Below are 27,410 nucleotides of genomic sequence, written 5' to 3'. Positions count from 1 at the left end.
ATTGCTACCAGTTTGGTTAGCCCAATCAATACGTAGATTAAAGTCGCCCATGATAACTGCTGTACCTTTATTGCACGCGTCCCTTAATTCTTGTTTGATGCTGTCCCCAATCTCACTACTACTGTTTGGTGGTCTGTACACAGCTCCCACTCGCGTTTTCTGCCCTTTGGTGTTCCGTAGCTCCACCCATACCAATTCCACAACATCCAAGCTAATGTCCTTCCTTACTATTGCATTAATTTCCTCTTTAACCAGCAATGACACCCTGCCTCCTTTTCCTTTCTGTCTATCCTTCCTAAATGTTGAATACCCCTGGCTGTTGAGTGCAGCAGCAGATCAGAGTGCAAGGTAAGAGTTTGGCAAGTGGGAGAACTTTAAGGGTTAATCCCTTTTAAACCATTTCAAGGTTGGTGTATATTACTGGTGACAATTTGTAGTAGCTTCTAAAGGTAAAATAAGATTACAAGTTTAAGTAAAACTGCAATATTAAGCAGATAGGATTCTTGCATGTTTAAGCAGAGACAAACAAGCAAGCTAGCTTAGTTAATTGGACAGCTAGTAAAAACTGGTCCCCTGAACAGGTGAGTGGTGAGTCAGCTAGGAACAGTATAAAAAGAGGGGGCTTGGTGCAGTCTTGCTCGGAGTGCAGCAGCAGGTCAGAGTGCAAAGGTAAGAGTTTGGTAAGTGGGAGAGTTTGGGCAAGTGGGATCGGGAGGTGTTGCTTTGTCTTGTTTTCCCCACCAGTGCTGTCTCCCCGACCTGGGAGGAAAAGAAAACAAAGTGTGACGTCACAGCAAGAGGTTTGGGGACGTCGGAGCGGCCTATAAAGGCCAACTGGTGCAGCTGCAGCAGGGAGAGAAGGCAAAAAAGTAGAAAGAAATCGAAAGATGACATCACAGCCAAGGGGGTAAGTGATTGGCTGGTGATTGGTGAGTAGTTTTTCTTTTTCTTTTCTTTATAAGTAATCTTTAGCATTATTGTTGCCAAATTAAGTTAATCTAGGGGTTAAATCATGGCACGTGAGCTCGGACATGTGTTATGCTCCACCTGTACCATGTGGTAAGTCAGGGACGCTTCCAGTGTCCTTGACGACTACGTATGCGGGAAGCGTATCCGGTTGCAGCTCCTGACAGACTGCATTGCGGCAATGGAACTGCGGGTGGATTCACTCTGGTGCATACACGATGCTGAGAATGATGTGAATAGCAGGTTTAGTGAGTTGTCTTAACGCAGGTAAAGGTTACACAGCCAGATAGGGGATGGGTGACCAACAGGAAGAGCAGTGGAAGGAAGGTAATGCAGGGGCCTTCTGCGGATATCCCTCTGCAAAATAGATACACCACTTTGGGTACTGTTGAGGGGAATGACTCATCAGGGGAGGGCAGCAGCAGCCAAGTCCATGGCACCATGGGTGGCTCTGCTGCACAGGAGGGCAGGAAAAAGAGTGGGAGAGCTATAGTGATTGGGGATTCTATTGTAAGGGGAATAGATAGACGTTTCTGTGGCTGCAACCGAGACTCCAGGGTGGTATGTTGCCTCCCTGGTGCAAGGGTCAAGGATGTCTCAGAGCGGGTGCAGGACATTTTGAAGGGGGAGGGTAAACAGCCAGTTGTCATGGTGCATATAGGTACCAACGATATCGGTAAAAAACAGGATGAGGTCCAACAAGACAAATCTTGGGAGCTAGGAGCAAAATTAAAAAGTAGGTCCTCAAAAGTAGTAATCTCAGGATTGCTACCAGTGCCACGTGCTAGTCAGAATAGGAATTGCAGGAAAGCTCAGATGAATACATTGATTGAGGAGTGGTGCAGAAGGGAGTGATTCAAATTTCTGGGACATTGGAACCGGTTCTGGGAGAGATGGGACTAGTACAAACCGGTCGGTCTGCACCTGGGCAGGACCGGAACCAATGTCCTCGGGGGAATGTTTGCTCGTGTTATTGGGGAGGGGTTAAAAGAATATGGCAGGGGGATGGAAACCTATGCAGGGAGACAGAGGGATGTAGAATGGGTAGAATGGGGGCAGAAGCAAAAGATAGAAAGAAGAAAAGTAAAAGTGGAGGGCAGAGAAACCCAAGGCAAAAAGGGCCACATGATAGCAAAATCCTTACGGGGCAAAGGGTGTTAAAAAGACAAGTCTGAACTCTCTGTGCTTCAAAATGAGGAGTATTCGGAATAAGGTGGACGAATTAACTGCGCAGAAAGCAGTTAACGACATGTTGTAATTGGCATCACAGAGACATGACACTAAGTTGGGTGGCAGTGTGAGCTGCGAGGAGGATGCTGTGAGGCTGCAGAGCGACTTGGATAGGTTAGGTGAGTGGGCAAATGCATGGCAGATGAAGTATAATGTGGATAAATGTGAGGTTATCCACTTCGGTGGTAAAAACAGAGAGACAGACTATTATCTGAATGGTGACAGATTAGGAAAAGGGGAGGTGCAAAGAGACCTGGGTGTCGTGGTACATCAGTCATTGAAGGTTGGCATGCAGGTGCAGCAGGCGGTTAAGAAAGCAAATGGCATGTTGGCCTTCATAGCAAGGGGATTTGAGTACAGGGGCAGGGAGGTGTTGCTACAGTTGTACAGGGCATTGGTGAGGCCACACCTGGAGTATTGTGTACAGTTTTGGTCTCCTAACCTGAGGAAGGACATTCTTGCTATTGAGGGAGTGCAGCGAAGGTTCACCAGACTGATTCCTGGGATGGCGGGACTGACCTATCAAGAAAGACTGGATCAACTGGGCTTGTATTCACTGGAGTTCAGAAGAATGAGAGGGGACCTCATAGAAACATTTAAAATTCTGACGGGGTTAGACAGGTTAGATGCAGGAAGAATGTTCCCAATGTTGGGGAAGTCCAGAACCAGAGGTCACAGTCTAAGGATAAGGGGTAAGCCATTTAGGACCGAGATGCGGAGGAACTTCTTCACCCAGAGAGTGGTGAACCTGTGGAATTCTCTACCACAGAAAGTTGTTGAGGCCAATTCACTAAATATATTCAGGTCCTTACTACTAGGGGGATCAAGGGGTATGGCGAGAAAGCAGGAATGGGGTACTGAAGTTGAATGTTCAGCCATGAACTCATTGAATGGCGGTGCAGGCTAGAAGGGCCGAATGGCCTACTTCTGCACCTATTTTCTATGTTTCTATGGCTCCAGGGTGACCATGGCTGGGAACTCAATATCCAGGGGTATCAACATTTAGGAAGGAAAGACAGAAAGGAAAAGGAGGTGGGGTGGCATTGCTGGTTAAAGAGGAAATTAATGCAATAGTAAGGAAGGACATTAGCATAGATGATAAGAATCTGTATAGGTGGAGCTACAGAATGCCAAAGGGCAGAAAACGCTAGTGGGATTTGTGTACAGACCACCAAACAGTAGTAATGAGGATGGGGACAGCATCAAACATGAAATTAGGGATGCGTGCAATAAAGGTACAGCAGTTATCATGGCGACTTTAATCTACATATTGATTGGGCTAACCAACAATTCGGTGGAGGAGGATTTCCTGGAGTGTATTAGGGATGGTTTTCTCGACCAATATGTCGATGAACCAACTAGAGGGTTGGTCATCCGAGACTGGGTGATGTGTAATGAGAAAGGACTAATTAACAATCTTGTTATGCAAGGCCCCTTGGGGAAGAGTGACCATAATATGGTAGAATTCTTGATTAAGGTGGAAAGTGACACAGTTAATTCAGAGACGAGCGTCCTGAACTTGGGGAAAGATAACTTCGATGGTATGAGACGTGAATTGGCTAGAATAGACTGACGAATGATACTTAAAGGGTTGACGGTAGATAGGCAATGGCAAACATTTAAAGATCACATGGATGAACTTCAACAATTGTACATCCCTGTCTGGAGTAAAAATAAAACGGGGAAGGTGGCTCAACCATGGCTAACAAGGGAAATTAAGGATAGTGTTAAATCCAAGGAAGAGGTATTTAAATTGGCCAGAAAAAGCAGCAAACCTGAGGACTGGGAGAGTTTTGTAATACAACAGAGGAGGACAAAGGGTTTAATTCGGAGCGGGGAAATAGAGTATGAGAGGAAGCTTGCTGGGAACATAAAAACTGACTGCAAAAGCTTCAATAGATATGTGAAGAGAAAAAGATTTGTGAAAACAAACATAGGTCCCTTGCAGTCAGATTCAGGTGAATTTATAATGGGGAACAAAGAAATGGCGGACCAGTTAAACAAATACTTTGGTTCTGTTTTCACGAAGGAAGACACAAATAACCTTCCGGAAATACTAGGGGACCAAGGGTCTAGTGAGAAGGGGGAACTGAAGGATATCCTTATAAAGCGGGAAACTGTGTTCGGAAAATTGATGGGATTGAAGGCCGATAAATCCCCGGGGCCTGATAGTCTGCATCCCAGAGTACTTAAGGAAGTGGCCATAGAAATAGTGGATACATTGGTGATCATTTTCCAGCAGTCTATCGACTCTGTATCAGTTCCGATGGACTGGAGGATAGCTTATGTAACACCACTGTTTAAAAAAGGAGGGAGAGAGAAAACGGGTAATTATCGACCGGTTAGCCTGACATCAGTAGTGGGGAAAATGTTGGAATCAATAAATAAAGATGAAATAGCAGTGCATTTGGAAAGCAGTGACAGGATCGGTCCAAGTCAGCATGGATTTATGAAAGGGAAATCATGCTTGACGAATCTTCTGAAATTTTTTGAGGATGTAACTAGTAAAGTGGACAAGGGAAAACCAGTGGATGTGATGTATTTGGACTTTCAAAAGGCTTTTGACAAGGTCCCACACAAGAGATTGGTGTGCAAAATCAAAGCACATGGTATTGGGGATAATGTACTGACGTGGATAGAAAACTGGTTGGCAGACAGGAAGCAGAGAGTCGGGATAAACGGGTCCTTTTCAGAATGGCAGGCAGTGACTAGTGGAGTGCCGCAGGGCTCAGTGCTGGGACCCCAGCTCTTTACAATATACATTAATGATTTAGATGAAGGAATTGAGTGTAATATCTCCACGTTTGCAGATGAAACTAAACTGGGTGGCAGTGTAAACTGTGAGGAGTACGCTAAAAGGCTGCAGGGTGACTTGGACAGGTTAGGTGAGTGGGCAAATGCATGGCAGATGCAGTATAATGTGGATAAATGAGGTTATCCACTTTGGGGGCAAAAACATGAAGGCAGAATATTATCTGAACGATTTTGAAAGGGGGAGGTGCAACGAGACTTGGGTGTCATGCTTTATCTGTCATTGAAAGTTGGCATGCAGGTACAGCAGGCGGTGAAGAAGGCAAATGGTATGTTGGCCCTCATAGCTAGGGGATTTGAGTTTAGGAGCAGGGAGGTCTTACTGCAGTTGTACAGGGCCTTGGTGAGGCCTCACCTGGAATATTGTGTTGAATTTTGGTCGCCTAATCTGAGGAAGGACGTTCTTGCTATTGAGTGAGTGCAGCGAAGGTTCACCAGACTGATTCCCGGGATGGCGGGACTGACATATGAGGAGAGACTGGATCAACTGGGCCTTTATACACTGGAGTTTAGAAGGATGAGAGGGGATCTCATAAAAACTTATAAGATTCTGACGGAAGTGGACAGGTTAGATGCGGGAAGAATGTTCCCGATGATGGGAAAGTCCAGAACCAGGGGACACAGTCTTCAGATAAGGGGTAGGCCATTTAGGACTGAGATGAGGAGAAACTTCTTCACTCAGAGAGTTGTTAACCTGTGGAATTCCCTGCCGCAGAGTTGTTGATGGCAGTTCATTGGATATAGTCAAGAGGGAGTTAAATATGGCCCTTACTGCTAAAGGGATCAAGGGGTATGGAGAGAAAGCAGGAAAGGGGTATTGAGGGAATTATCAGCCATGATCTTATTGAATGGTGGTGCAGGCTCGAAGGGCCAAATGGCCCATTCCTGCACCTATTTTCTATGTTTCTATGTCTACAGTTTCAAACTCCTGCGAAAGAAAGAACTGAACTACGAGATGGTGTGATTAATTTCAACACAGTTAATGTGGAAGGAGGTGGAAGAGCATGTCGGACAGTGTATTTGGAGCTTTGAAGGGATAAGAGAGGAAAGTCCAGAGCAGCAATATTCTGTAATTGGGGTGTATAACTTTGAGAGTAGTGTTTACAATCAATTTCTAAAATATAAATGTAATTACAGGCTGAATGTCTGCTGAATTACAAGATAAGCAGCCAGTTCAATTGTTCAAGTTACATCATAAGGTGCGAGAGCAAAGCTTGAGGTCTGTTTGTCAGCTGAACCCTGAGATTAGATTATTGCTTGCAATCCTCTGACATATCTATATTGTTTATATTCTGAATATCAACTCTAATGACAGCAACATATTTTGATATTCTGATGTATGCTTTGTACCTCCCACAATATCAGGTTCATCTGGGTGAAGAAATAAATAAAAATTTATAATCTTCTATCTGATATTGTATCAGTCAATTCTACATAAGCGTGTGGAACACGTCTGGGAGGGGCTCCCTCTAATATACTGACCTACAGTAAAAGCCACAAAATGCAATGAACTGGTTACATTAATACAAAAAATACACCAACAATGTTATAAACAATGGAGAGCTACTAAGTTATTTGCAGTTACATCTGGTGTTTAATGAGGGAATGATCAGCCATGATCTTATTGAATGGTGGTGCAGGCTCGAAGGGCCGAATGGCCTACTCCTCCACCTATTTTCTATGTTTCTATGTTAAGTCACATCCCATCACAGAGATATGACCTACAGACTGCTTTTATGGGACTGTCAATGGAATAGAAGTGCGACTACAATAAATACCAGTTACTATTTTTTTGTTTAGATTCTTCTTCAATTTTCTCTCTTCCTTTCCTGAAGGTGGTCAGTCATGCTGCAGTAAAGTTCTATGCCAGTCACTCTAATTGACCATTCTTAACGTGTGTGGATAAGGAATATCAGAAGTCCTTTTTACTTTGTGGAGTATTGAAGTTGAGCCCAATCTTGGCCTCATCTGGCATCTACACAGGGAAGCACAAGGCATTTCTGAACCTAAAACAGCCCAACTCGGGTGCAGCAAAGCAGCTTTACAGACGGCTTAAGGCCGAGGTCCAACAAAAAACCCGCGACCTAAAGAATAGATGGTGGATGGAGAAAGCACAGGAGATTCAGCAGCTGGCCAACAGCCATGATGTGCGAGGATTCTTCACCACTGTCAAGTCCACCTACGGCCCAAGCACCCAAGGCCCCACCCCACTGCTGGCCATGAACTGGGAGACACTCATCAAGGACAGTGAGGTACTCAGGGCCAGCTGGAAGGAGCAATTCGAAGATCTCCTTAATCGAGACTCTGGCTTTGACACGAATGTCCTTGACTCCATCCCGCAGCATGCTACCCGCCACCATCTCAGCAAACCCCCAGCTTGGCACAAGGTAGAAAAGCCCATCTGTCAGCTCAAGGCATCGGGAGCAGATGGAATCCCTGCTGAGGCACTAAAGAAGGCCAGAGAGGCACTATTGGCACGAATGCATGAACTCATCTGGAAGGAGGAGTGCATGGCTGGAGATATGAGAGATGCAATAATCGTGATCATCTTTAAAAAAGGGGACGTCCGACTGTGGCAACTACAGAGGATTCTCCCTGTTGTCAGCCACTGGGAAAGTCATCGCTAGAATCCTCCTCAACCATCTTCTCCCTGTGGCTGAGGAGCACCCCCGGAATCACAGTGCAGATTCCGTCTACTATTGGGTACAATGGACATAATCTTTACGGCGTGACAACTGCACGAGAAATGCAGGGAACAGCACAAACCCTTGCACAAGGCCTTTTTTGACTTCACAAAGGCCTTTGACATTGTTAACCGCGAGGGACTATGGAGCATCCTCCTCTGTTTCAGCTGCCCCCAAAAGTTTGTCGACATCCTCTGTCTGCTCTACGATGACATGCAAGCTATGATCCTGACCAACGGATCCACCACAAACAACGTCTGGACCGGGGTTACGCAGGGCTGTGTCATCGTGCCAATCGTCTTCTCGATCTTCCTCGCTGCAATGCTCCACCTCACACTCAACAAGCTCCCCACTGGAGTGGAACTAAACTATAGAACCATTGGGAACCTGTTCAACGTTCGTCGCCTCCAGGCCAGATCCAAGACCATCCCATCCTCTGTCGTCGAACTACAGTACACGGACGACGCTTGCCTCTGTGCACATTCGGAGGCAGAATTCCAAGTCATCGTCAACATCTTCAGGCATACGAATGCACAGGCCTTACACTAAACATCCATACGGCAAAGGTCCTCTACCAATCTGACCCCGCCACACAGCATTGCCCCCCAGTCATCAAGATCCACGGCACAGCCTGGACAATGTGGACCACTTTCCATACCTTGGAAGCTTATTATCAGCAAGGGCAGACATTGACGGCGAGGTTCAATAATCAGGCCCTCAAATCTGCCACCAAGCGTATGGTCTAAAGGGCTGTAGTGATACCCGCCCTCCTGTATGGCTCAGAGATGTGGACCATATACAGTAGACACCTCAAATCACTGGAGAAATATCACCAGCGATTCCTCCGAAAGACCCTGCAAATCCCCTGGGAGGACAGACGCACCGTCAGTGTTCTTGATCAGGCCAACATCCCAAGCATCGAAGCATTGACCACACTCGATCAGCACCGTTGGGTGGGCCACATTGTCCGCAAGCCCGTCACGAGACTCCCAAAACAAGCTCTATTTGGAACTCCTACACGAGACTCACAAAACAAGCACGATTCAGAACGCCTACATGGCAAGCGAGCCCCAGGTGGGCAGAAGAAACATTTCAAGGACACCCTCAAAGCCTCCTTGATAAAGTGCAACATCCCCACCGACATCTGGGAGTCCCTGGCCCAAGACTACCCAAAGTGGAGGAAGAGCATCCGGGAGGGTGCTGAGCACCTCGCGTCTCATCACTGAGAGCATGCAGAAAACAAGTGCAGGCAGCGGAAGGAGCGTGCGACAAACCAGTCCCATCCACCCTTTCCTTCAACGATTGTCTGTCCCACCTGCGACAGAGACTGTAATTCCCGTATTGGACTGTTCAGTCACCTGAGAACTCACTTTTGGAGTGAAAGCAAGTCTTCCTCGATTTCGAGGGACTGCTTATGATGATGATGCACTTTCCACCAGGATCACTGAATAGTAATGAGGAATGGAAACCCTGGCTGACTTTTACCTTCCTCAGCTAGGAATGTCAAGATCAATTATAAAGCCCTGAAAACCACCCTGGCTGAGATTAGCTAACTCCGCACTGATTTGGAATTGAACGTGGGATCTTCCTGATCTGTATGACTCCATGTGCATTAAGCACTGAGGGTGCCAACACAGCCACTAAGGGAAAGAACAGATTTTTAAAATCTACCCTCAGATATATCCCATCATTCCCTTTCCTCTGTTCATGCCATCTGCATCTGGGAAGGAAGGTTGGTCTGCTCTAAATTAACTGCTGAAAAATATGCAGGTGAAGTTCCCTCTAATAGTCCGCCCATGTGCAAACAACAGTGATTACGTGTCAAAATGAATTTAATGGTTGTGAATCACATTGGGATCACCTGAGGATTTAAAAGTTGCAACATTAATGCAAGTTCTTTCTTTATGAAGTTATTTTTCTGGCAACACATGGTTTCAGTATTGCTGCACCATTAATATCACAAGTCTTTCAGTGAGACTAATAATGCTAAAGAGGTGTTTTCTACCATACAATGTTCACTGCAAGGTGACTGACATGTAGACATGAATTCTTGCCAGAGTATTCTTTTATTTAGACCAAAAACAGCCACTAATGGGAATGAAAGAGTTTCAAACCTTTTATTAATATGGGAGTCAGCAAGACTATCTGCCTATCAGGCTGACAATCCCATGGCAAAATAGAAGAGATTAATCTCCTCAGAAAAATTCTAGTGATGACTGCTCATCTCCCCTTCACAATTTCACAACAATTGTCTTTCCATCAAACTCTCACATTCATTGCCTGGGGATCACACAAGACACTCATCAAGGGGCCATAAACTGTTAGCTGCCATCATTTCACTCCAATGCTTTGATGGGCTTTCCAAACTCAGGCAGATTTCATTTTCAAATGTCAACCATAGTGAAAATTTTATGACAGGAAAATGCCACTACATAACGAGAGGAAGCCCAGGCCAAGCAGGGAATGATGTGGATGGGCAACTGTTTGAACCGTTAGCATTATAAATTGTTTTTCATCTTAAAAATGTAAACAGCTAGTTTGAAAATTCAATTTAAAGCAGTTTTGCTTTTTTATTGCAATAAGTGTAATTAACTTGGGGTTGTAAGAAAAAGGTAAAAATTCATAATCAAGTTACAATGATGTTTTAATCATCTTTAAAAGAGTAAAATTGAACAAGACAGGATGAAGTTATACATTTGGCAGAACTAACACTTCCTTCCCGAGCTCCACCTTACAGCAACTACAACTCATCTAGAATTACACTGCCAGATGCTATCCCATAATATCTCCCGCTCACTTATCACTACAGTCCTTGGCAACATTAACTGGGTTCACAACACCAGCAAATCTATTTCGAAATCCTGGTACTATCTATAAATCCCTCCATGATCTTGCCTCAATCGACCTCTTCTACTTATTCCAGTCCTATAGTTCTTGTGTGTGTTCCCTTCCCTTCGCTCCATTATTAATGGCAGTGTCTTCAGTCATCACCCTGCAACATTCTGGAACTCCCTTGCTAAACTCGTCCATCTTGCCACATCCTTACCCACTCTCAAATACCTCTTTAAAACATAAGAACATAAGAAATAGGAACAGGAGTAGACCACCTGGCCCCTCGAGCCTGCTCCACCATTCAATAAGATCATGGCTGATCTGATCTTGGCCTCAACTCTACTTTCCTGCCTGTTCCCCATAACCCTTGACTCCCCAGTTGTTCAGAAATCTGTCTATCTCCACCTTGAATATATTCAATGACTCACCCTCCACGGCTCTCTGGATGAGAGAATTACAAAACTTCACGACCCTGAGAGAAGAAATTCCTCTCTGTCAAAAATGGGCGACCATCTCTTCAACTCTGTCTTTGGTCACTTACTCTATCCCTTCGCTCAAATTCTTGGTGGGAGAAATTTGGTCGTGCCTCAGTTGGGGCGGTGTCCCGGGCGAAGCAGTAAAATTTGGGCCAGCAAATAGGTTGCGTCTGCTGTCGCAAAGTTCATCAGCTGGGCCCAGAGTTTGGAGCGGGGCGCTAGCGCGAAGGGAGGCCTTGCACACCTCTTTTAGGGCGCTAGGTCGGCTGAGCAAGGGAAAATCCCAAGCTAAACAGCCAGCCTTGGAGCGCCATAACAGAAGCTTGGCGGGGAGGGGAGGACCCTGAAAACACTAAAAACAATCTCAATACATGTCTCACACCACCACAACATAAATTGCAAAAAAAAAATAACAATCACATTTATCGGAGGTCGACATGACTGACCTCACTGCGGCCACTACAGCTTGGAACACCTGCTTTAACAGGCGTTCCCACCAGGGCGTGCTACAGAGCGCTACAGGTCGGGCGGCAATCAAAAATCGAGCCGATGTCGCAACCAGGGACGTTCCACACCGGCTCGTCAGTTCCGGGTGATAATGCTCCGCGCCCCGTCAATACCGGCACCATATGTCCCGGCGGGGCACTGGAAACTGCCCGCCCGGTGCTTTCCACCGCTATTGCTACCCCTCCAGGCCGCTAAGACGGGATGGCAGAAGACTGGAAATCCAGTCCTTGATCTTTAGATCCCAGCGTTTATTGGGTTTAAATCAGATACTGTGAAACTAACATTCACATCATGCAATAACAATATTTAAACCTGTAAATCTCGATCTGGTTCCTCTTTGCGAAGTGTGTCGGACATTTACCTACATTAAAGAGATTATAATAATGCAAGTTATTGTGCAATTTTAGGGTTAAAAAAAATTCCCTTGAATGACATAGATTCGATACTATAGGCTAGACTTTCCATTTATACCGTTACCGCCCGTATCTCGGTGGTATTCGAGCGGTCTGAACTTCTCGATTTTTCAATACCGCCCAAATACCGCTAAGATCCAAAGCCGCTAGTTTGGGCTTTTTTCCCCCGGCGGTAGCAGTCAGGCGGGAACAGTATATTTCCCTTGTATAAGGCCGACGTCCTTGGCAACGGCCTTACTACGCATGCGTGTTTTTTTTCCTTCTTTTTCCCGTGATTCGGGGGTCAGGGGTCAGTCCACACATAGGCAGATGAGGGAGAGGGAGAGAGAGGGAGAAAAAATTGTTGAGCAGCCTGTTTGAAAAGCATCTGTTTGCAGTTCGTGTGCCTATATTTTTGATTCTACACAATACCATACATACTATACACACTATTATACATTTAAAAAATATTATTATTAATAATAAAAAATATTATTAATAATAAAAAATATTATAAAATGGATATTGAAGATCAGTTGATGGTCGAAGTCGAGGCAAAAGAAGGAGGGAGGAAGAGGGTAAAGCGGTTCACCGTGGACGCCCAAGCTGCCTTGGTCCACGAAGTGGAGGCATGGTGGGACCAATTGACCCAGGGTGGTCGTGGAAAACCCAGCCCACCCGTACATCAGCGAATATGGGCTGAGATTGATGAGGCGGTATCCTCGGTTGCTCAGGTCCATCGGGAGCCAGTCCAGGGCCGCAAGCGCTGGAACAACTTTGTTTCTGCTGCGAGAGTAATAACTTTAATCATGCACTGACGCATTACTTAAAATGTAAAACTGCCACATTGTGATTTTGTTAATCCTGGTAAACGTCGTGTTACACATTATTACTATTAACGATGTTATTATATTGTTTTCCTGTAATTAATAAGATGTGTTCATCATGCATCACTTGCATGCTAACGGTGCATTAATGGGACAATATTGAAAGGCATGGGGATGGGTAATTGTGGATGTCTATCTGTGTGCTGCATCACTTGCATGCTAACAGTGCATTAAGAATGCTGCACGATCCAGGGATTATGTGTACCTTACGTGGCGCCAACACTGCATCGACACCCCCATGGGAAGAAGAGTGTGTTCGAGGATCAGGCCCTCAAATCTGTCACCAAGCTTATGGTCTACAGGGCTGTAGTGATACCTGCCTTCCTGTGTCGCTCAGACACCTCAAATTGCTGGAGAAATACCACCAATGATGTCTCCGCAAGATCCTGCAAATCCCCTGAGAGGATAGATGTCAGTGTTCTCGATCAGGCCAACATCCCCAGCATCGAAGCATTGACCACACTCGACCAGCTCCATTGGGTGGGCCACATTGTCCGCATGCCCGACACAAGATTCCCAAAGCAAGTGCTCTACTCGGAACTTCTACATGGCAAGCGAGCCCCAGAGCAGAGTAAACGATTCAAGGACACCCTCAAAGCCTCCTTGAGAAAATGCAACATCCCCACCGACTCCTGGGAATCCCTGGCCAAAGACCGCCCTAAGTGGAGGAAGAGCATCCGGGAGGGCGCTGCAGAAAACAAGCACAGACAGCGGAAGGAGCGTGCAGCAAACCAGACTCCCCACCCACCCTTTCCTCCAACCACTGTCTGCCTCACCTGTTACAGAGACTGTAATTCCCGCATTGGACTTGTCCAATCACCTGAAAACTCACTTTTAGAATGGAAGCAAGTCTTCCTCGATTTCGAGGGACTGCCTATTATGATGATGAATGGGGTGAGTACTAATACCCGAACAATTATCTATTGCCACCTTTACAGAAAAAAATCACTTTCACTAGAGGTTAGCTTCGGTGCACTGGAGGGGGGCCAACAGAGCTAGAAGAGCAGGCCGCAGCCCTCACAGGGGCACACGATCACTCGCCCACCCGTGGGGGTGCAGTCCGGTGTTGGCGCCATGTAAGTCACGCATAATCCCCGGGCCGTGCAGCATTCATGTAATATAGTCATGTGAACATAATGTATAAATGATGCCAACTGATGTAATGTAATGCTGGAACCATCATGAAATCTTATTATAATGCCATGTAGTCTCTGTAAATTCTGTTCAATGCATGTAGTGTCTCTCAGTATTATATATTGCAGTAATATTGCTCCTCTATATATGTCTGCGCAATGTAAGCGTTACAATGTCACCCTGACACTCACTCCCTTCCCATTCTGTTTACCTCTTCTGTTATGTTTTCTAGCTGATCAGGAGCATCAGCATGTAGAGCCGATTGTAGTGCCTTTGACCGGCGAGGACATCGAAGAGGAGGATGATGATGACGAAACCATCCGACTTTCCGACCGCACCCCCCTCCCCCCGCCCCCCCACTCCCCAAGATGTACCGTTGGATGTTGAAGGGGGGACTGCAACCACCTCTTCCTTAGCCGAATCCACACTTCATGCATTCAGCTCTGAGGAAGTGGTGGGACCAAGCGGTGTGCAGCAGGGCACACTGAGTGGGTACAGCCCTCGTGCCGAATCTGCGGAGGCTGATTGGGCAGGGGAGCTGTGCTCGAAGGCAGGCAGACATCGATCTGGACATGGCTGCGCTGTTTAGGGCGAGCATCAACATAGGTCGAGAGCTCCTCCAGGCAATAGGTGGACTAGCTGAAAACATTGCAGCGCAGTCAGTGCGCCAATCGGGGGCCACAGCGGCACCGACTGCGGTGAACCGCTGATTCCGTTGGAATTGTTCTATGACACTGAACATTGGTACCACCACTGTTGACAACACGAGAGTCAGGAGCATGGCAATACTTCTGACTCCGAAGACGGGACATCAGACCCCCCCACCTTCTCCAGATTCCCCACACATGGCGCTGCCACCATCACCCTCCCTACAGCAGCAGTGCTCGGGGCGCCCTGCTGCGCAATGCACTGGTCCTAACTCGGGGAGGGGTAGGGGCATGGGGTGATGCCAAAAAAACAATTGGGGGTGAGGTGGATGGGTGGACGGGGAAAGAGAGGCGGTGGGAATGGTGGTCGCAGGTAGATTTGTTGGCAGGTTGGGGGGGGCGGGCGGGAGTTGTTTATTCAAAAAATGTTAACTTTTAATGAAAAATGATTTACTGTTGGGGAGGGGGGGTTGTTGGGGGTTTAATGTTTAAAGTTCAATGTTTTACATTTTTCAATCTTGTTACTTGGTTTACATTTTGTTGCAAATTTACTTTAAACATATTTATTTATTAACTTATTTCACAAAAATAATTTTTAATAATTTATAAAATTTTATTCAACTTAACAACTATTGTGCAGTGTCTCACTCACTTTTATAAAATGAGAGGTTATCAATCAATACAAAGGTTGCAAACAAAGGCCAGGCAAGGTTTAAACTTAACTCTCACCGTTCAAGCAAAGCGTTCATTGATGAGCTGCTGACATTAACAGTTTTGCTGCAGCGTATCTACCACGAGGCTTCTCCTGCGGTGTAGGGGTGGGTGGTGCCATGAGTTCATCTCCAGACTCCTCCTCATCCTTCTCTTCCTCTTCCGCTTCTTCCTCTGCCTCGTCCCCTTTGTCCTGAGGTGGTCCTGCAGTTCCCTGTGGCAATTCCTGTCCCCTTCTGATTGCTCAGGGTGGTGTTATAGGCTGCCTCCAGAGTGGTCCAGGCATCTGAAGCACTGTTTTAGCACTCCAATTGTCTTTTCGACGATATTGCGTGTGGCTATGTGGCTGTTATTGTATCGATGGTCGGCATCTGTCTGAGGCTGACGGAGGGGGTCAAGAGCCAGGTGACGAGGCCATATTCTTTGTCACCAAGTCTCCAGCACTGACCTTGTGGCTGACTCTTAGAGGTTAGAAACAGTGCTCTCGTGCAAGATGTGCGCATCATGAATGCTTGCTGGAAAATTGGCATTTACTGCCATGATTATTTGCTTGTGATCGACAACGAGCTGCACATTCAGGGAGTGGAATCCCTTTCGGTTCCGAAACACCTCTGCATCCTCTAAAGGTGCTCGCAGGGCAATGTGCATACAATCTATTGCACCCTGGACCTTAAGGAAGTTTGCTATTCTCGAGAAACCCAAAGCCCTCTCACTCTGTGCCTCCCTGGTCATTCGGAACTTTATAAAGTCCATCCTGGGTGTGTAAAGCGCTTCTGTCACCTGCCGAATGCAGCAATGTGTGGTGTCATGAGAGATGCAGCAAATGTCGCCAGCTGATGCCTGAAAGGAGACCGATGCATAGAATGAAAGTGTCGCAGTCACCTTAACCTCAACGTGCAGTGTTGTCCTGGTGGTGCTGGTAGGCTGCAGGTCTCATTTAATTAGCTGGCATATCCCATTGATCTCCTTTTGGAAGCGCAGTTTTCTAACGCATGCTTTATTGGACAGGTCCAGGTATGACAGCTTATCCCTGTAAATGCGTTGGGTCTAAGGTCTCCTCCTCCTCAGCAGTCTGCCACTTCTTTGGGCACGTAATGCTCTTCAATGAACCTTCTTCCAGCTTTATTCTGCAGCATGTAATTAGTTAGCAATATTGGCAGGAAAATTGCAGGCCCCATTCCTTTAAAAGTCCTCTAAACAGTCAAAAATTATTCAATTTTCTTTAAACAACCAAAAAATTTAACCAGATAGACTACTATACCTTCAGATTATGAGCATTGATTTCAAACACCCTTAAAATCCACTCACGAATGATTTTAATGTTCTCTCCAACTTGAAGCAGCCTTTCCTTCAAGTTCTTCCGTTTTAAAACATGGCGTCCATACCGCTGGGTTGTCAGGTAAGTGCGGCATTTTCAGGGCGGTACATTATGCCGGCCATAATTTGGGCGGTGCACGTTGAAGTGTTGGGAAAATTACCTAAAACTGATGGGCGGGCGGTTCTGTTTACCTTCTGCAGTAATAGGCTGACGGAATTACCGGCGGCGATATATGGGCGCTAAGTGGGTGCTAGTTTCCACTTAAAGCAATTAATGGGTGGTAATGGCTTACAAAACGAAAAATGGGCGGTAATGTGGGCTGTAAATGGGCGGAATGTTGCCGAAAGTCTAGCCCTTAAATCGTTAGGTACAGAATGTATCTACCGACAGACATCTCATATGAATTTCTGACCCTAATATCTCAGTTAGTAACAAAGGAACAGCAGTAAGCCATTCAGCCCCTCAAGCCTATTCTGCCATTCAATGAGATCGTGGCTGATCTGTATCTTAACTCCATCCACCCACCTTAGCTCCATATGCTTTTATACCCTAGTCTAACAAGAATCTATCAACCTTAGATTTATAATAATTATTTGAGCTAACATCTATTGCTTTTTATGACACAGTTCCATATTTCTATCCCCCTTTGTGTGAAGAAGTGTTTCCTAAACTCTCTCCTGAATGGTCTGGCTCTGATTTTAAGGTTCTGTCCCTTCATCCGAGACTCGAATGAAGTCAGCAGTCGAAAAAGTTTCTCTCTATTCACCCTATGAATTTATTTCAAAATCCTAAGCTTCAATCAAATCATCCTTTCTCCTTCTATATTCCAGGGGATACAAGTCTGGTTTATGTAATCTCTCCTCATAATTTAACCCTTGGAGCCTGGTAATATTGCAGTGAATCTGCACTGCACTCCTTCCAAGGTCAATATATCCTTTCTAAGGTGTGATACCCAGAACTGTACACAGTACTCCAGATGTGGTCTAACCAGGGATTTGTATAGTTGTAGCAAAACTTTCTGCCTTTTATATTCTAGCCCTCTAGTTATAAAGGTTAACATTCGATTTGCCATTTTAATAATTTTTGGTACCTGACCGCTACATTTTAGTGATCGTGTACATGGACCCCTAAATCTCTTCGGAGCTCCAATGTTCACCATTTAAAAAATACTCGAATCTATCCTTTTTTGGTGGAAAATGGATGATCTCACACTCGCCTGCGTTGAAATCCATCTGTCACAGTTTTATCCACTCAATTAATCTTTCAATGTCACTTTAGTGTGGACAGGAGCATAACATTATAATTACTATGCAATCCAACTTTGGGTCATCACCAAAGTTGGATTATATGGCTCTCTATTGTGTTACCCAAGTCATTAATAAACGTAGTGAACAGTTGAGGCTCCAGCACAGATCCTGTGAGACACCACTAGTAACTTTCTTTCAATTTGAGTCGATATCTATTAACCCTGGCCTCTGTATTCTACCGCCTAACCAATCTCCTAACTTAGTCAATAATTTACCTTCAATTCCATGAGCTTAAATTTTAGCCAACTATCTCTTACGTGGAATCAAATCAAATGCCTTCTTGAAGTCCATATAAACGATATCCATAGATGTAGTTTAGATGGACTTCCTCAACAAATCCATATAAACTACATCTATGGACTTCTTCAAAAAAATCAATTGCATTCGTTAGCCATGATCTACCCTTTAGAAATCCATTTTGGCTCTCTCTAATCAGCTCAAATTTCCCTAAGTGCAGTCACTCTGTTCTTAATTCTAGATTCCAATAACTTCCCCAAAACAGATGTTAAACTAGCAGGTCTATAATTTCCTGGTTTCTCTCTCTCTCCTTTCTTAGATAATGAAGTAAATATTTGTAATTTTCCAATCTGAAGGGACAATTCCTGAAGCGCGAGAGCTTTAGAAGATTATGGCTAAAGTATCTGCAATTTTCTCAGCTACGTTCTTTAAAATCCCGGAGTGGAAAGTACCCATCAAGTCCTAGGGATTTGCGAGTCATTAGTGCCATTATTTTTACTAATACTGTTTCCTTGCTTACTTTAACTTTCGTGGCCTAAATTATTGCAGTCGAAGGCTTTTCTCCAGAGTACGCCTCCGACCCGTGAAACAATTTTGAAAGTACCTCCTGGCATCCAGGTTGCGAAGAGTTGTGGTCTCAGGCCTCCAGGGATCCCAGGGACGCAGGCCGTTCGGAAGCGTCCCGGGGATGAAATGGGAGGTCCTCCAGTGGCAAAGGAGAATTCCATTGCAATCATTTATGAAGTGAATCCCCTAATGATATGCAATGGAATCCCCAAATAATTGTACAATATACAAAATTCTAATAATTAAACAATGCACTGAATTGTAATTTTATTCATAAGCCCCTTCATTGGATCAACCCCAATAAAAAATTAATTTTTTGATAAATAATTTTAAACATCTTAATTTAGGCCAATCTTTGCAAAACTTATTTTAAGTGTATGTGTATCATTTTGGATTTTTAAATGTTTTAAATAAGCCTTATATATACCCTTACGCAGATGCAAGCAGGCCCTATGCCTACTTTTACCAGCCATAAGAGTTGCATCGGCAATTGTTGGGAAATTGATGGGCAAATAGCCCAACTCTGCACTAGCAATATTCAGTTTTCAGGCGGTTTGGATGATTTTTCAAGGCGTACCTTGACAGATCTCAAGTTCTGGATTTCATGCATGCACTGGATGTTACGTGGCCTTTCAAAGGGAAAGGAATACAACGTTCTCTGGGAGTACACCGTCTCAGACACTGCAATTTCAGGGCCAGTGAGTTCCTGTGCGCGGGAAACTGAGGCGTCACACACAAGTCAGGAAACCTGACCTCCGAGGTTTCCCGACCACATCGGAGTCCTCCTGCCCCCAACCCGACTTCCTCCTGAAAATTCCGGCCAAAGTAATTATTCAACAAGTCTGCCAGTTAGAGTAAAACAAATCAAATGGCTGTTAATCTTATAAAAAGAAAAAAAGTTACAAAGGATATTTTTGACATAAGGCTATGGAGCTCAAGTGCAAGAAAAACTCAAAAAATGCAATGCTTATTGATGGTAGAGGATGCATGTGGTCATTTTAATTTCACTTAAAAAAAAAGTTTCTGTGTGGGTTGGAATTTCTGCTGACAGTACAGTGTTTTACCAATATTCTGTGGTTTGAAAACTTTTGCACTTCTGAAGACACATGTACTGTACAAACCTCTCAAAGGAATTATGAAATGCTATGATTTATTACAAAATATCGACCATAAAACAAAATTTCCCCACATGGAATTTATCACAAATACCAGCTTCTCAATCAACATGCCTCAAGCTCCTACATCCTGTATGACATGGAGCTAAATTTAAAACACTTAGGGATGTTTGAATGAGCGATGTTGTGATGGCTGCATTGCTCTGCCAAGCTAAGAGTAGTGATAAAATCTATAAAAAATGCATACATCACTTCTCAAGTACCACATGCTGGTAATTTACTGAAAGGTACAGGTACATCTTTTATTCCATTCCTGAAAATCCACTGTATATCCTTATAAACTCATTATTTTCAATGTCTTTAATGAAATGCAAAGCATAACAAAAGTGATCTACACCCTCGCATTTCACATCTACAATAATAGGTTAGCTACAATAATAGGAAAGGAACTTTACTAACAATTTTAGGATTTCATTAGTAAATGACTAATTCAATTTAGAAGCCGGAGGAAGTCCTGATTAAAATGCTGGATTGAAAAACATAACATAATTCTGAACCTTAGATTGTTATTTGGCAAATCAGATTAGGTAGATTAACAGAGGTATAATCAAACACACAGCAGATGAAATGTCATATATGTGTATATATTATATTTAAAACATCAAAATGATACCACATACACACTTTAGAACTATTACATACTTTTAAAATTCATATCTTTACCTGGTGCTGCGGGGGTGTTATATGGATTTTGCCCCCAGTCTTTCCTGTTAGTCCTTAGCACAGGTCCATTCTTCTCCCGATATGATCCAAAACCCTCAAAGTGCCTTTTTCTACTCCCACTTAATTCACTTTCCCGCTTTTCAGTCATGCTGCTTCCAGAGTGTAGATCCCCATACAGGTCCATGGAGGTATCCCGCCTTGTTCGGGTCTCAGTGCTTGTGTACCTTCTTACACAGGCATCAATTGACTCACTGATAGAATCATTTTTTTCTGTAGTCCTTGTCCATTGTGGGAAATCAGAAAAGGCTAATTTTGATGAGGTGTCTATGTCAAAGATGTTCTTTGAGGCCTTTTGTCCTGTGTGCACCGGTTCAACATGCTGCTGTCTCGGTTTCTCCTTATGTTTTCCTTTGTCAGCACCCAGTGTAAGATCTTTGTCACAGCTTTCTAATTTCTGATGTACTAAAGCTTTAGCAAAATCAGATTTACGCCCAAAAAGCTCACCTAGGTCTTCTCGTGACCCAATGAGCCGGTCATCTCGATGCTTATGCTTGTGCTTATGTTTGCGCTTATGAATTCGGCTGCTGGGCATTCCAGTGCCACCACCTCTTTGTGATGTTAAAGAAGGCTGTACGGTATTTAAATCCATCCCTATTGAAGGCTGCAAATGCATGGCATGTTTTACCTTGTGTTTGGCAGTGGTTGGCATTTTTAAGTGGGAGCTGGCATGGTACTGGGGTGGAGGCATTGTAGGCCTCATGAAGGGAGTTGATGACCCAAGTGCATGAGACAAGTAAAAAGGAGCTGAATATTGCCCATAATACCCAAGGTTCATCATACCTGTAGCAATAGGCATTGATGTATAAGGCATGCCATAGGGTGCATAGTAACTCCCGCTGGGTAATGGGTACCCAAAACCCTGTAAGAAAGGCACCTTTGTCATAGTCTCTTGGGCTTTAGGAGGTCTACCACGCCTTTTCTTAGACTTAAGATCAGCTGTCCGGCGAAGATAGTGTAATGGATCATAATGAATGTATGGCACAGGGTAGTAGTGATCAAAGTTGACCCTAAAAATACTGGGATATGGGTTATCAGGATAAAAAGAGTAGCTTCTGTGAGAAATGCGGAATACCTGAAACTTTGCAATTAGTTCTTCTAGATCTGCTATGAATTGCAGGTCATCTCTGCTCTGCATCTGCAGGCTTTTTCTCTTCCGTCTATGCTTCTGTTTCTTCATATTTTCATGAATACGATAATCATCTACAAGCAGGTGTTTCTGTCTGTGACTGTGTTTCCCTTTCGCACCAGGATCCACTGCTGCACCTTCTGAGGGATCAAGTGTGCAAAAGTCAAAGGAGTATTTGCGGCGTGATTCTGTACTCTTCTCTGCTTGATCAGAAGTGCTGTTATTGTCTGTTCCTATTCCACTATCGCTAGGTATTGTTTCCTCGCTGTGAGACTCACTGATCGGTGACAGTGTAATCTCCTTTAAAGAAGCTGCCTCAGATAAATGAGAAGGAGAGTTTGCCAGAAGCCTTGGTGGAGACAACTTCCAAGTGCTTGCATGCAAGCTTTTTGGGGTTTTTGTAGGAAGTGCACTAATTGGCTGAAGGTTTGGCATTGCCTTTGACTCAGATAAGTTGGTCTCACTGCTGACAGGACTGAGGTTTCCTGCAGGCCCCACGACCTGGGGAGGTGATGGTTGGGCAGTGGTTGGTGACACGGCTCCAGTCAGCTGTGAACCAAAAGGCACAGTTGGATTTTCTAAATGGGCAGAAGTTGGCTTTGAATACTTCTCAGCACCTTTGTTTCCATTTTGCTGCAGCTGTACCATGGCTTTTGGTTTTCTTCCTCTTTTTTTGCCAATATAAATAGTCCCTCTCTTGCTAACATTGATCTGTTTCCCTAACTTGGACTCGAGAGCAGACGAGATTGCTGAGACAGCACTGGAGGACTGTACTTTCTTTTTGAGTACTGTGTTATTAGAATAAGACAGAATTTGATTTAAAATATTCTTCCGTTTCATGGTTTTCATTTTATTGATAGTTTTGATTGTTTTCTTATCTAGAACATTTATTTTTCTATCCTTTTTGGGAAATGACATGTCATTAGGCTCTAAGGTGACTGAATCCATTGGTATCAGTTTGGCAGGGCTTTTTCTTTTCTTCTTTTTCTTACTACCATTGGGAGACTCGCAACAGATGGGGCTAACTGGGCTGGTGGCGGTCCCTTCGTGTATAGTCTCAACAGTAAGTAAAGGCTGTTTCTTTGGTCTTCCCCGTTTCTTCTTCACTGGAGTAATGACTGTAAGACTATCTGTGTTGGAATACAGAGGACTAGCTGGGGTGATAGGATAGGCAGAAGGGGGCTCTATGACCATATTTCCTTCCTGTGCAACACTGTTTTCCTTCAGAAGACTCAAGGTTTTACATTTGGCAGAAATGGTGCTGTTTTTAGCTGAATGTTTTGAATGCTTCATTTCCATGGAGCCTCTTCTGCTTTTGGTGGGATCTATGAAAATAGGTGATGTCAATATTGCTGTTGGTTTCCTAACCCTACTTCCACTATTTGAGAGGTCAGCTAATTCACCAGCTCTCCCCACTGCTAGATTGATTTGTCCGAGTTCCTTCTGCACAATTCTACTTTGCTGCTTGGTGACCTTGCTGCTCATCTGGCTCCTACTGTTACTTACAGTGTCTCCAGCATTGGTAAAGTTGCTATTAACGGCATTTTTAACATTTGATTCAGCACATGTTGGTTTTGATTGTATGCTTTTATCTATGATTGCTTTTGATAGCCGACCCTTTCTTGTTCTGCTGCCAGTAGATACTGCAGTCTGTGGTTTTACTGGGATTCTAATCATTACAGAACTTGAGTCCTTTTCTTGACTACTCATCGTGCTGGGCTTGTTGGGAGATGCTCTTGGTAGTGGCTCTGTGTTTGCACTGTGACCTGCTAAAATGTCTGTCTTGCCTTTTGCAGTCCCATGAAATTCTAACTCTGTTCCCTTTTGACCATTTTTGCCCCACTCTGCAGAGTTGTCCACTACCTGGTTTTTAGAGCATTTGGTGTCTCTTCTGCAGGATTTTCCTGCCCCACTCCCACGTAGCTGCTCCGTGGGTTCTGAATACTCTTTGTTTTTGTCCATTGATTTTGTCTGTATAACTGTGGGTTCTGGGTGACCAATGGACTGGGGCAATTTAGGAGTCACCAGCCGGTTAGCATTAACAATAGGCAGTCCAGCATTACCCTTTATAAACTGATTCCAGGTACAACTAGGAGCAGGCCTGTTCAGTTGTGAATTTGCAAAGTCACAGAATTGCCCTGAAATGGAATTTGTGTTAGCAGTGCTTGCTACTTCCCTTCTAGCATCAACATCAGTTGCATTACTCTGAAAAGTAGGGGAAACTCCAGATGTTGCAGACCATTCAAGCTCGATCTGATTAACTCTCTCTTGGTACTTTGGTTTCACGCCGTCTCCACTGAAGTCATGTTGCAACCTTGAGGGAATTTCACTAAATCGCACTTCAGATTGCTTGTGAGACCTTGCTTGATCCTGTCAAAAGAAAAACAACCCTTTAGTAAACTCGACCTTTTCCTGTGACGATTTACATAGAATAATGAGGGCACTCTCTAAGCTCTGAGCAGAATCTAAGAGGTTCAGAAATCATCAGGAACTGAAAGACTGAAGTCTGAGCAGCTTATGAATTTCATCTGAACTTAGAGTAGATTCTAACCTTGAATTCACCCATTGGTGTTGGTTATTATGTACAATGGGTACTTTTATTTGATTAAAAAATATAACCAGTACGACGAGATGCAGCACAGCAGGTTGACACAAAAATCCAGTGTGGCACACAGTAACAGCATGCGAGTTAGTGCTGGCAATTCCCCAAAGTGGAATTTTCCGAGCTCTGTCCTGTTATCACAGAGAGGCAGCTGGCACTGCCACATTCAGAGGAGGGGGCAAATGAAAGACTAGGTCATCCATAATTACTCTTTCACGTTTCCTAATGCACAATCACAAATTGGCATTAATAATGGCCTGGGGGCAGGTCTTCAGTCAGTCTTCTTGGTACACGTGGCTTACAACATGGGAAAACTCCGAAAGGTCTCCAAATAATATTTTTAAAAATGGTACTTAAACATTTCCAAGCTATTTCTATATTTCCAGGTGTCAAAAAAAAAATCAAAAGGCTGTCAACAATTTATTGACATGAAAGATCCTTGGTGCAAGACTACCATTTAAAAAATAGTATAAACCTCTGTTGACATTGCTACAGTGTGTCCAATTTAACTGTCAAAATGTGCTGCTTGAATAGGTAATAGACTAGCTTTTCAAAATTTAGCGATACTAGGCCTTGGGCTCCATTCAAACTTCTAGCACAAACTCAGAAAACAGCTGGCACAATACGGATTCTCGGTCACTGGATGTCTGAAATGCACTTTATAAATACACTTTAGTGTTTAAAACTAATATATTTTAGCTGAAAATTGGTACTGCACCAGCTTTTTTTGCTGTATATTAATAGATTGTCCAGTTTAGATAGCTTTGAACCATTTACACAGGTAAATGTAACACTGGATTTACCATATCCTGGAAGAAGTATTCAACAAAGATAAGTTATTTTGATATTGTTTCAAGTTATTAAAATTCTTTTGGATCACAAATTGCAGCCTGAATAAAAATATACTAATGTGAGTCGAACTATGCAACATTTATAAACATGAGGGATAGGCTAACACGGTAACTACATGCAAATACAAGACTTTCTATGATAAAAAAAAAGGCCATTTTGTCCAAAATGACCATCTCTTCAACAGCTACAATAACTATATAAAGGATTGAATATTACCAGTCGAAAGAAAGATCCAAAGTCGAAAAAGAAAAATCTAGATCAAGTGTTCTTCTTAAATTGCATTCAAATATCATAGTGACAAATTGTTGCATTCTCTAAAGAAAGGCTTGCATTTATATAGCGCCTTTCACATCCTCAGGAAGTCCCAAAATGCTTTATAGCCAATTAAGTATTTTTTGAAGTGTAGTCACTATTGTAATGTAGGAAACGCAGCAGGCAATTTGTTCACAGCAAGTTCCCACAAGCAGCAATATGATAATGACCAGGTAATCTGTTTTAGTGATGTTGATTGAGGGATAAATATTGGCCATGACACTGGGGATAACTCCTCTGCTCTTCTTCGAAATAGTGACATGGGATCTTTCACGTCCACCTGAGAGTGCCTTGGTTTAACGTCTCATCCGAAGGATGGTATCTCCGACAGTGCAGCACTCCCTCAACACTGCACTGGAGTGTCAGCTTACATTTTTGTGCTCAAGTCTCTGGAGTGGGACAGTTATCAGAATGACAATCCCCAACATACTTTAGTATCAAGATTAAAACTAGTGGAGTTTATCAAATTTGTAAGATAATAACAGTTATGTAATACAATTTTTAATTCAATCAGACACGGGATGTGGACGTTGCTGGCAAGGCCAGCATTTATTGCCCATCCCTAGTGAAGAGTCAACCACAGTGTTTTGAGTCTGGAGTCACATATAGGCCAGACTGGGTAAAGACGGCAGATTTCCTTTCCTAAAAGGACATTAGTGAACCAGATGGGTTTTTACGGCAATCACCATTACTGATACTAGTTTTTTAATTCCACATTTATTTAATTAACTGAATTTAAATTCCCCAGCTGCCATGGTGGGATTTGAACTCACCTCTCTGAATTAAGTACTTTTGTAGATCCCATGGCACTATTTCGAAGAAGAGCAGAGGAGTTATCCCCAGTGTCATGGCCAATATTTATCCCTCAATCAACAGGCCCCTGGATTACTAGTCCAGTACCATAACCACTATACTACCATACCCACATTTTCTAGAATAGTATCATATTATATTTGTAATACTATGTTGCAAATTACTTACAGAAGGTGGGTAGATAGTTCCCAGTGCCATCCCAAATTTGCTGCTTTTACAGGGGTCAGTGAGACTAACTCTCTAAGGAAGTACTATTGTGGCATAACCACTGGTTAGCATTTCCATACAGTCTTACATAGAATTACATAGAATATATAGCACAACAACAGGCCATTTGGCCCAAGCACTCCATGCCGGCGTTTATGCTGAACAGGTAGACTCATTCCAATTACTTAATAATAATAACCTTTATTTATTTGTATAGCGCCTTTAACATAGTAAGACGTCCCAACTTCTATCTAATACCACCATTAATTTAACATATTTGATGAATAATTTTTCTGTTCGTTAATGCTTGTCATGACTTTAAAGTGGGGAAGCATACTCTATAATGCTATCTTTTCACTAACGCTAGCAAATTAAGGGTAAAGTATAGCCTTTTGACTCTTAATGCATTGTTATTCACAATAAATCTTGGCAATTTATGAAGACAATTTTATATTGCAGGCTACAATGGTCAATGAAAAAAAAATTAAAGTCTTCGACAAGTTATCACATAGGAGTCTATTGGAGAAGATGAAGATGTATGGAATTATGACAAGTTAACACATAGGAGACTCCAGTTTTTGGGTAGTTATAACTGTAAATGATATGGCTCTGGAGGAGACAATTCAGCAACGTTATGACATTCGAGCCTGGATTTTCCACTCAAATGCGCTTGTTTTTTCGGTGTAATTCCCCCAATAGCGACGTGAATGGTGCAAAGGATGGCAAAATTTTAAGCGCAAATTGCATTCAGCACAACCAGAATTTCCATGATTAAAAGGGAATAGAAACAGAGTATTCGTTCCTCAAATCTAAGAGATAGATTGCCTAAGCTACTGAAAAGCACAATGAATGAAAGCCTATTCCTTTTACAATACCGGTTTCACTCTGGAGTGT

General features: G+C 43.6%; 1 protein-coding gene across 4 annotated transcripts in view; it reads right to left on the bottom strand.

Moving 5' to 3' along the window:
• The window catches only part of setbp1 (SET binding protein 1), a 388,820-nt gene that overhangs the window by 97,492 nt on the left and 263,918 nt on the right, over nucleotides 1–27,410 (bottom strand). For 3 of the 4 annotated variants that reach the window (XM_070868414.1, XM_070868413.1, XM_070868412.1), the window contains exon 3: nucleotides 20,545–24,100. In XM_070868414.1, coding sequence (XP_070724515.1) covers nucleotides 20,545–24,100 — 3,556 coding nt within the window. Of the gene's footprint in view, nucleotides 1–16,330; nucleotides 16,405–20,544; nucleotides 24,101–27,410 lie in introns of those variants that run through there. The other variant, XM_070868415.1, reaches the window with a different exon arrangement.

The sequence above is a fragment of the Pristiophorus japonicus genome, chromosome 2 (assembly GCF_044704955.1).
Source record: "Pristiophorus japonicus isolate sPriJap1 chromosome 2, sPriJap1.hap1, whole genome shotgun sequence".
In the NCBI taxonomy this organism is placed as follows: Eukaryota; Metazoa; Chordata; class Chondrichthyes; family Pristiophoridae; genus Pristiophorus; species Pristiophorus japonicus.
Note: the sequence above shows the minus strand (reverse complement) of the source record. Positions and strands in the feature narration are given on the sequence as shown.